Source organism: Nyctibius grandis, chromosome 10 (genome assembly GCF_013368605.1).
Source record: "Nyctibius grandis isolate bNycGra1 chromosome 10, bNycGra1.pri, whole genome shotgun sequence".
Lineage (NCBI taxonomy): Eukaryota > Metazoa > Chordata > Aves > Nyctibiiformes > Nyctibiidae > Nyctibius > Nyctibius grandis.
The window spans coordinates 18,097,593-18,107,721 of NC_090667.1; the positions used below are offsets into that span (position 1 = coordinate 18,097,593).

Consider the following 10,129-nt stretch of genomic DNA (forward strand, 5'->3'; position numbering starts at 1 on the left):
CAGGTGGTTATGGTCCCTTAATGACAAAATGTGGAAAAGTAAATCCTACCTGTTTTAACTACACTAGTAAGCAGCATACGATAGTGTCCTCTCTCAACTGGTTAGTAAACTCTTTTTATTAAAGTTTAATGGGAGTTGGAGAAACTGAAGAACTCCCTGAATGTTTATTAAGTAAGATAATAAAATTGTAAGATTGGAATGAGCTGTCATTTACTGCAAGTCAAAGCAAGAGAAACTAATCGGAGACGTTTCTGCACTGCCAAGGACACAGGAGGAAGGGCTCGGGGGGTATCCTAATTAGAGAAAAGATGCTTTAAAAAAAATCCAGAAGTTTGTTGGGGACAAAGCCTGAAATTGCTGAAGAGGCATGTATTGCATTACCTTGTGTAATATTATTACCTGATCGTGAAAGCCACAGTTAGCAAGTGGACCCATCACCTAGTTGACTTTCTTAGTTGCAACAGTGTTCTCCTCCATAGCAACTGGCTTAAGTCATATGTGTTTCCAACCAGCTAATTTCATTCTGTTTCAATGTTAAACAGTGTTGAAGTTCCCTGAGCCAGTAAAGTGGTGAGTTAGGCCTGTGAACCTAACCTTTGGTTAGGTATCAGCACCTTTGCATGCTGAAAAGGAAAGCATATCATTCCTTTTTCGCTGGTATTACAGGTAGTTTAGGGGCTATGATGCAAACAAAGATGCACAAGAGGTGAGATGTCTCAGAAGACTGGGGATATGCGTGCCTGATTTAATGAATTTTTAGTTGAAGTTGAAGGAAACCTTTTGGGTTGCTTCAAATTACACGGGCCAGCTTGTCTCTAGTGTAGATGGGTCAATTATCTAACATTGCGGTGACTTTGAACATAGATTCTTTTTGACGTGTAACTTAGAGGAAATGAGGCTAGTATATATATTGTACTAGAAGTTTCATTTGTTTGCCTCCCATACTTCACTGTTGATATTTTCTTCTTCTTCCTTCAGTAAACAAGCAGAAAAAAATTGCAGTAGTTCAACCAGAGAAACAGTAAGTAACAGGCTTTTTGCTTTTATTTTCTGTTGGGGTTTGTTTTTTTTTTCTTTTTCTAATTGGTAAATCATGTTGTCTTAGGGGAGATTTAGCTTTACAGAAGTGCTATACAGAGGGTTGAGAGATCCCACAATCCATTTATCTTAATGCTGGTAGTTCCTGTTGATATTGAAAAAGACCTCTTGCACTGCTATAGTAGGGGATAGAAAGCATGGATTTTTTTTTAACAGTGCTAGTGCAACTCAGCTGAATTATTGAATGGGGTCAAGCCGTTGAAGCTCTGGGGTTAAAATTGTTGATCTTTCATTTTTAAAAGATTGCATTATCTGTGAGTATTGGAGTTCATTTAAGAAAAACTAGCCTGATCTTCAGACTGTGTTTGTAAGTTTGTGCTTGAGCCTTTTTTTAGTGGTGATTAATAGGAAAAATTACTGGATTCCCTTTTGATTGTATTCCTTCTCAGATAATACATTTCTGTAATGTAAACATGCTTAGAAAATGTGGCTACCTTAACATGTAGCTGTGATTTTGCACAACTGATCAGAAAATTTGGCTTTAGGGTGAGTGCTGTCATTTAGTAGATGAACTTCTAATAGTTCCCTCCCAGGTTAAATTTGGCCCAGACTAACCAAAAAGGAGAGTTCTGCTAATATCTACAATTTGTCTATAATCTCTGTGTCACACATATGAAACTTCTTCGTGTGAGCCTGCTCAAAAATGCTCAGCAGAATGCCTGACAGTTGGTTTTATTGACTCTTACAGCTTTACAAACACCAAATCTGTCAGTAGTCCTGCCAATGCTTTCATTGCTCCTAAAATACTGAGCAGACTGTTCTTCCATGTTTGTAATTGGAATTCTTACCAGAGAGTAATTTTGGTTGGATTTTGTTTAAAATCCACCTTTTTCAAAATGCATAATATAAGACTGTACACTGTCTTGTGCCATGAAAAGTGAAATGAAGTTAAAAGGAGGCAGAAAATGTAAACTATTGTCGGTGGCTTTGTGTGGTGTGTTTATCAGCATGATAGCCCATATCCTTCAAGCAAGGATTGCTGCTAGCTGTAGCAGTACAGTAGTCCTTTCCAAATTGAATTTGATAGTCCTTGCATGTTGTTATTGTGAAACAGGGGAGGTATAAAAAGTAGGTTAATAAGGCTGGACCTGGAGAAAAAAAAAAAGACTAATGGTTGGGTTTTAGTAACTGAGAGGTGACTGTCCTTACCCTATGTCCCTTTCCTCAATCTTTGTCTTTCATTTCAGAATTTTGTCTTCAAGGACAGTTCATGATGGACTAAAGAACCAGGAACTGAACTCTTCTGACTCAGGTACTGATCAGAGAAACATAACAGGCGCGCTGCATCTGTGCTCTTGAGTCGTTAGATTCTAGCTTTGGGAAGCAGGTTTGTCTGTTTTTTATGGTAACTTCATCATCATGATAAACAAAAGCAATTCAAACAGTAAACTGCTTTGTGTGCCAGATGGCGAAATCTAATGATTTTCTAAACTGTTGCAAGAATGAATATGATGAATAAGTACATCTGCTGGTGAAACACTCATACAGATCTATCTGTTTGGCAACAAAATGCCTCTCTGTTGTTTTCTGTACAGTGAAATGCACATCTGAAGCTGCACCAAATGCAAGCTTTATAGAAATGATTCGTGCTTGCTAAGCATTTTAATTGGCTTTTAATGGAGTCATAATGTAAATTTGACTTCATTTATTTATCTGCCAGTTATCAGCTACTGAATTTAAGATCTTTAAGTGATAGTGTTAGCCAAGAAAAGCTACAACACTGCTAGGGTAAAACAATTTTGTATTTATACATAAATATCTTGCAATACATATTATACATAACTTCAATTTTGAGCAGCGTTGAACCGTTTAATAGGTTTAGAAAACTTGATGTCAGTTCGTCAAAGGTCACTGTATCAGTTGCTGCATCTTTTGTTTGCTGATTGAGGGAAAGAGCCTAAAAATGCAAAGCAATGTAATATTGCAATTTAGGATAAGCAGTGGAGTATAACTTTGCCAGCTTCTCTGGTGGCAGAAGTTTGAGGGAGAGATAAGTATTTGACTAGAAAATTTATCCATGATTCCTGTGTAGGAAGTGCTTCTGCTACCAAAAAGTTGGGATTGTCGTCTTCTTGCCTGTTCTCACTGATGTAATACCATGAAGCATCAGACTAGCCAGGAAGAAATTTTTTTTTTCTGATAAATGACCAACTTTATTTCCTATAGTTTGACAATTTGCAAGCGTGCATGTGAAGTATGAAAAATATTTTGGCAACATTGAATAACTAGTGCTATCACCGCAAATGTGACACTGAAACTACCCCAAATTCATGTCATTCAAGACTTTTTCCCCTCCTTTTTTACAGCAGGCAAAATATTACACATTGTAAGAAGTCATTCTTTGCTGGGGAAGTTGTAGCGTGTGATTTAGATCTTTGCTTTCTCCTTTCTCAGTGGTAATTAATGGAAAGTACTGCTGCCCAAAGATCTACTTCAACCACCGGTGCTTCTCAGGGCCTTACCTTAACAAAGGCAGGATTGCAGAGCTTCCACAGTCTGTGGGACCTGGGAACTGCGTTCTTGTTCTGAAAGAGGTGAGGTGGTTGTACGTTCTGGACCTGCATGTAGCAGTGTATCGTAAACGCTGGAGTGTCTCTCTAATTATAGATGGGTAATTAATAAATTTAAGCTGATAATGAGTAAAGAGTGTTTTCTGTATAAAACCAAGTATAAATCATGGACTGTTTTGTGAACAGCTGGAAAGAGTAAAAGCCTCTCATTTATCTGAGTTGCAGTTAGCCTTCTACTGCTAAACTTTATTTTAAGTTAAAACAGAGTAACCTGTAATTACCACAGTCAGAGGAGTTAGTATCTTTTTATAGCTGTAATAAATGCTTCAATTTTAATTAACAGAATTTAGCTTCAGATAATCCCCAAATTCCTTTACAGTTTGCTCTGTTGATGTTAAAACAGAGGAAATACAGATTTTCTTAGTAGAAATGGCAAACTTATTTTCGGTAATTGGAAAATTAAAATAATACTCTGTGTTTTATAAGTTGGATATGATTTGCAAAGATTAGATGAAATTGTCCTTATCGTGGTTCATGAAAGCAAAACAGAGGAGAGCTTAAGATTCTGCAGTATGATTTTGTAGCAAGTAGTGGGTTGGCAGGCAGCAAAATCCTGCAGCATTTTTTGGCACATCTTCACATGTCAAACAGTCTCTTAAGATAATCACTTAGATTTACGCAAGGTTATGCAAGTTTTGTGGTATTCAGCCCCAGGGTTTAATTTAGGGACATGTAATTCAAGGGCAATGACTTGGAAATTGCTAGATAGACTCGTGGCTCTGCAGACAAATTCTGAAGGTTTGGCGAGACCCGAAGTGTTGGCTGCTCTCAGTTTTCACTTTGGCAGTATCGGGCGGTATCTGTCATCCTGCTGTGAATGAGTGCTTTGATGCTAGATAATGTGGATGAATAGAAGTAATTTCCTATTCTACCCTGGCACTTTAAAACAGATTTATCATACAAATAACTTAAACGTATTTTCTCCTCTTCCCTCCCTTACTGTAGGTGCTCACTTTATTGATCAATGCAGCTTACAAACCTAGCCGCGTCCTGCGAGAACTGCAGTTGGATGAAGAGGCTGCATGGCATGGGCATGGAGAGACCCTAAAAGCCAAGTAAATTCTTGTCCTGTTCCCTGTTTAGTTGATCCCAATAGCAATGTTCTCTGTAGTCTATGCTTTAACTTCTCACATTTCAGAGAAGGAAAAATTGCTTATAGCATATCAATGTGCTGACAGCCATTAAACTTCCAAATCTTTATAAACTTTATGAATGTCTGGTGAAGTGCATTTGATTTTAATGCTCCTTAATATGCCGGGGGTTCTCTGCTACTGGCACGTAAGCAGCTAGTGGTGAGGTAAGAATGGTGTGGTACTGGTACAACGTAGCATATACACTGGCAGACCTGCAGGTGAGGTTTAAGATAATTCATCTGAAGATAATTGTCAGTATTTTACAGCAGAAGCACATACTACTTAGGAAGCTTTTCAGACTTCCGTGGCATTTCCACACATATTTCCTAGTGGAAGAAGATTCCTCTGAAATTAAGTTATAGCAGTGCTCTGAAATGGCCTGGCATCAAGTCTTTCTACAACAGCCTACCCTAAAGCGCTCCTTAGTTTTCCTGCTGAGCTTTTTGAGTTGGAGCTTCTTTGCAAGATCATTTTGTGGCTAGGAAAAAAGCAGAGATAATATTTACATACTTTTGATAAATCCAGATATTCCTTTATAGTCTAGTGATGGTCTTGTAATTAGGTCGCTGTGCGTACTAGAGATTCGATTTTCCCGATGTGCCACAGCACACTTGCCTACATAGTTTTGAACATGTCAGTAGTTCTTTTGTTGGATCAGTTTCATGTGTAAAAAGACACCTTTCCATATATCAAAGCATTGCCCTGGATTTGGACAACAGGAAGATCGTAGGAAAGGTTAGTGTAAATAGAAGATGTACCTGAAGAATAGAGAAAAAAAAAAAAGAAGTTTTTGGTTTCACTGAAGTTGCTGTGTGCTTTCTTTTGTCACAGTAGTGACACCAGGGATATCTGGACTATGATGATATAGCTCTTTTTTTCAATGCATTAACTAGATACTTGCAGGCCTCAGACATCCCTAATAGATACCAGCACGTGCCAGTAGCTGTGCTGGGAGAACAAAGCAGAAATGATGAATGACTCTGGCAGATATTTCACAGTGCGGCTCTGTCAGTGTCATGGTAAGGCTGATGAACAAAAAGAAATCTTTTCTTAATTTAAATCAAACAGGAGCAATATGTAAAGTCATGGCAAGTGACTGTCCTGACAAATTGTTCAGCAGTTAAATGAAAGCTGAGTGGAAATGTGACAGTAGTTCATTTGTTTGCCATAATATGTGCATAGAATGGCTCACTAGAAGCTGTCTGCTGTTACCTTTATTAGCTGAATTGGTGCACTCCATCTTGGTTTTAGGGACCAGCTGTCTACATCACAGTGGACACTTCTGCAGTCCCATAAAAACAAAGAAAGAACAAATCATCTGTGAATAAAGAAAACGAAACATCTAAACTGTGGGATAGTCCTCTGGGATGGTATTTTACAGGAGCTGGCAGGGCAGCGTTGCTGTGTTTGGTACTGCAGGCATCTCTCTGGTGCTGGCTTTGTTTCTTTGCTTGAGGATCTGTCATAAGAGACAGGACTACCTGTTTCCTGGACTTGTTAGTCCATAAAGTTCCTCATTGCTCAGGTTTTCCCCGAGTTTGATCTCAAAGCAATGTTCTTATACACCTCTCAATGAAGTACTTTAATCCTGGTAATTAGAGGATGCCTGAACTATGATGATATTTTCAATGCTAGGTACAAAGGGAAGAGCTACCGTGCAACTGTGGAGGTTGTGAGGACGGCAGATCGTGTGGCAGATTTCTGTAGAAAAACATGCATCAAGTTGGAGTGTTGTCCAAACCTCTTCAGCCCTCAGATGGTGCTGGATAAGTGTTCAGAGAACTGCTCTGTCCTGACAAAGACTAAATACAGTGAGTAGGCTGCTGATCTCAAACTGAGGTGGGGCTTGGGGTGTTATATTTTGTGTTCTTCTGGCTTTGGCTCCAGAAGGAATCCAAAATACATTGCTTTGCTTATACAAGGAGCAGCTCAAGCACTACACGCACAGGCCTACAAAATATCTGTGCCAGTGTGTAGGGGAGAAAAATTAATTCTGTATTAAGTGGTAGAACCATGGCTTAACTTTCTGTTGTGTGCTTAAAGCTTTGTCTTCTTAAGACAACGTTTGAGGCAAGAACTGACTCCAAAATTGTAACTTAAATGGCATTGTAATTGCTTTTACCAGTTTCTTGTGGAACAAAATAAAACACCTTCAAGCTCTTTTCTTAGCTTTTAGGTTTTTTAGGTTTTTAGAGTTTTTTCTAAACTAACTTTAAACATTTGACACTGTGAGAACAAACAGTGCGTTGAGGCCATGTCTAAAAACTACAAAACAATCACAAAAAGCACCATTAAATTGGACCAAGTCTGTGGCTGATGATTTTTGTATAAAAAAATGATCATTTGGGGCTTCTCGAGATGGAGGAAGTAAATCTTTATAGGGCAGATAAAATTGATTAATAACTCTTCTTCCTTAAACCAAATTGAAGAGGAAAATATAGACATACACATTTTGAAGTTTTGCAGAGTTGGGATTTCTATTGGCAAATATCCTTCTATGGATTTTCCAGTCCTGATTGTGGACAAACATAACTAGTGACATTGAAGGTGCATTTCAACATGATGCTCCTTTCTTCTGTCCTGGTAGCACACTATTATGGCAAGCGGAAAAACAAGCGGATAGGTAGGCCTCCGGGTGGCCACAGTAACCTGGAAGTAGCCATGAAGAAAACAAATAAAAGACGGAAGAGACGAAAACATTTTTTTGTTCATAAGAAAAAACGTTCTTCTGCTTCAGTGGACAACACTCCAGCTGGATCTCCCCAGGTATGAGACTGCCAACAACTTTAATAGATGTGGTATGTGATCTTTGACTAGCTACATTTGAAACCACGGACTGTTAGTCTCTTGTAACCTCAGGGTACAGTTGACAAATGGGTGGCAATCATAGCTTTTGTCCTAAACTTACAGGGTTTTTTTGTTTCATCACTTTTTTTTTTCCTACCTCTTCAGGGCAGTGGGGGAGAAGAGGAGGATGACCAGGATGAGGTAGATGAAGAATCTCTGACTGAGGATAGTACCTCAGAGCAGCAAGACGAATTGCTTGAGGAATCAGAGGTATCAGAGAAGAAATCGCTGTCATCCTCTCCTACACAGAGTGAACTGTCTCATTCCCTGGCTCAGGACCGAGACAAGAGGAAGAGAAAGCTGAGGACCTTTTCTTTTTCTGACGATGAAAACAAACCTCCTTCGCCAAAGGTAACTTCGACTGTAGATTTGTGTTCTAGCTTGCTCACTGTTGGGCAAGCTCGAATATCTTGGGACTATTAACCATCACACATGTGTTCTCATAAAATACTCTGTTACCCCATAAAGGGCATTGTGAAGACACTACAGAATAATTAAAAATCATTATTTTTATTACAGTCATATTACAGGACTGTAATAAAGACTAAACAGAAAGCTGTAGACAGAATGGTGAACTTTGCATTTCCCAGCTGTTAGCACTCGTCTTGGTTCAACCTGAGCAGTGATGTGGTGTTGACGAAATCCTGCTTTTAGATCCCTGTTTACTGGCTATAATGATGTTGCAGCCTCCACCCTCAGCACAATGCTAATCTGCACATCTCTGCTAACCAAGAAACCTCTACAGTTTGAGCTCTCATTAGAGCTTAATTTGTCAGCTGAATGATTGAGTGTGGGGGAGAATGTTGTTGGTCCATTGCATATGTAGTACTTTGGGAATTCTTTTTGTGCTGGGTGGCTTGTCTAGGACATAAAGATGGAGGCTGCTGAAAAGCTGCAGCTGGACAGTAACCCTCTGGAATGGAGCGTGGCTGATGTTGTACGATTCCTCAAATCCACTGACTGTGCACCACTGGCAAGAATTTTCCTTGATCAGGTATGATTTTCTGTCTGTTAAAACATTGAATCTGTTACTTTGCTTCTTATCCTCTAATGAATCACAAAAAGAAGCTAGTTTAATAGTTTTCAAGGCCAGGTTGGAAGGGGCTTTGAGCAACCTGGTCTAGTGGATGGTGTCCCTGCCCATGGCAGGGGGGTTGGAACTGGATGATCTTTAAGGTCCCTTCCACCCAAACCATTCTATGATTCTATAAATTTTATAATAGGATTTTGAGGAAAGAAACACATGCACAATCTTCTGCAGTTTGGGAGAGGAGGGTCAAGGGAATGGCCATAATTTTTCAGGTTTCTTAGTACTCAGTGAAAGACATTTTGGTCTGTGGGGCATCCGAATCCCAAAACTGTAGAGAATGCCTACAACCAAGCAGCATGAAGGCAGGAGCCTGTTTTCTAGGAGATATAGTTTTGCCACTTGTATTGACTTTTCCAAATGATAAATGTTTTCCGTTCTGCAGACTAACTGCAGGTATCACAGTGTCGTACAGCTGCACAAGAAGTGAACGTTTTATGTTAAAGGATGACAGCTGGCGTAGAAACATGAGTCACGTTAACGTTGTTCTTGCATCTTGGTTAAAATTTGCCGTAAAACAACATCATCTATTAAAACTGTAGTACTGGAACTGGTGATGAGTATGGTTTACGGTAGATGTTCCAGAAGATGTACTTTTCCTTGTAGAACCTCTGTTTCTCTAGAAAGATGCAGAGGGTTAGGTAAAGTGACTTTCTGCATGAAACTTTCTTTGTTTCTGTTACTAGGTTTATTGTTTAAAAATAGCATCTCATGAGGTTCTGTCCCTTAGCCAGTGAATTGGAGCTGACATTTTAAGAAAGGAGTTAATTTGTTGTGAGAAGGAGAGATTTTTTTTTTTTTTTAAGCTGCCTGGGGTAGCATGAAGGAAATGTCTAGTTCACAAACTGTCGCGAATCTGAAATTACAGCAAGTCAAAGCTGAAGGAGCAGGGAAGACAGAACAACAAAGTCACTATGGAGTTTTTGTCTTCTGACAGGAAATCGATGGCCAGGCACTGCTGCTGCTGACCCTGCCCACCGTTCAGGAGTGTATGGACTTGAAGCTTGGGCCAGCTATTAAACTTTGCCATCACATTGAGAGGGTCAAACTTGCCTTTTACCAGCAGTTTGCTAACTGAGGAGCAACCAAGTTGAAGTGGACCTTTGAAGCACAACTACAAAAACATGCTCCTTTCTCTCTAGCAAGGAAAGCCAAATAAAGTTAAACTGGGGCCCTGGTGACCTAAGAAAATCTGTCAGCCTCGGTTTTTCACTTTGACAAAAGGAAGACGACATCTGGAGCAAAATGCCAATGCAAACACAGGGGCTACTCTACCAGCTGCCAGCTCGGGAACACGATAGTCTCTTGCTCTATGGTTCCCTTTTTTAAATGTATTTTTTAATGATTACAGAAAAGTCTCCTCTGGTGGGAAATGACATTTCAATAGTTCTGTT

General features: G+C 39.4%; 1 protein-coding gene across 1 annotated transcript in view; it reads left to right on the plus strand.

Moving 5' to 3' along the window:
- Window positions 1-9,914, plus strand: part of SFMBT1 (Scm like with four mbt domains 1) — a 72,078-nt gene extending 62,164 nt beyond the window's left edge. Inside the window, exons 13-21 of the mRNA XM_068408418.1 lie at window positions 979-1,021; window positions 2,286-2,350; window positions 3,493-3,632; window positions 4,614-4,723; window positions 6,437-6,612; window positions 7,389-7,567; window positions 7,754-7,999; window positions 8,514-8,642; window positions 9,673-9,914. Of these exons, the coding sequence (XP_068264519.1) occupies window positions 979-1,021; window positions 2,286-2,350; window positions 3,493-3,632; window positions 4,614-4,723; window positions 6,437-6,612; window positions 7,389-7,567; window positions 7,754-7,999; window positions 8,514-8,642; window positions 9,673-9,813 (1,229 nt within the window). The 3' untranslated portion in view covers window positions 9,814-9,914. The remainder of the gene's footprint in view (window positions 1-978; window positions 1,022-2,285; window positions 2,351-3,492; window positions 3,633-4,613; window positions 4,724-6,436; window positions 6,613-7,388; window positions 7,568-7,753; window positions 8,000-8,513; window positions 8,643-9,672) is intronic.
- The last annotated feature ends 215 nt before the right edge of the window (window positions 9,915-10,129 follow it).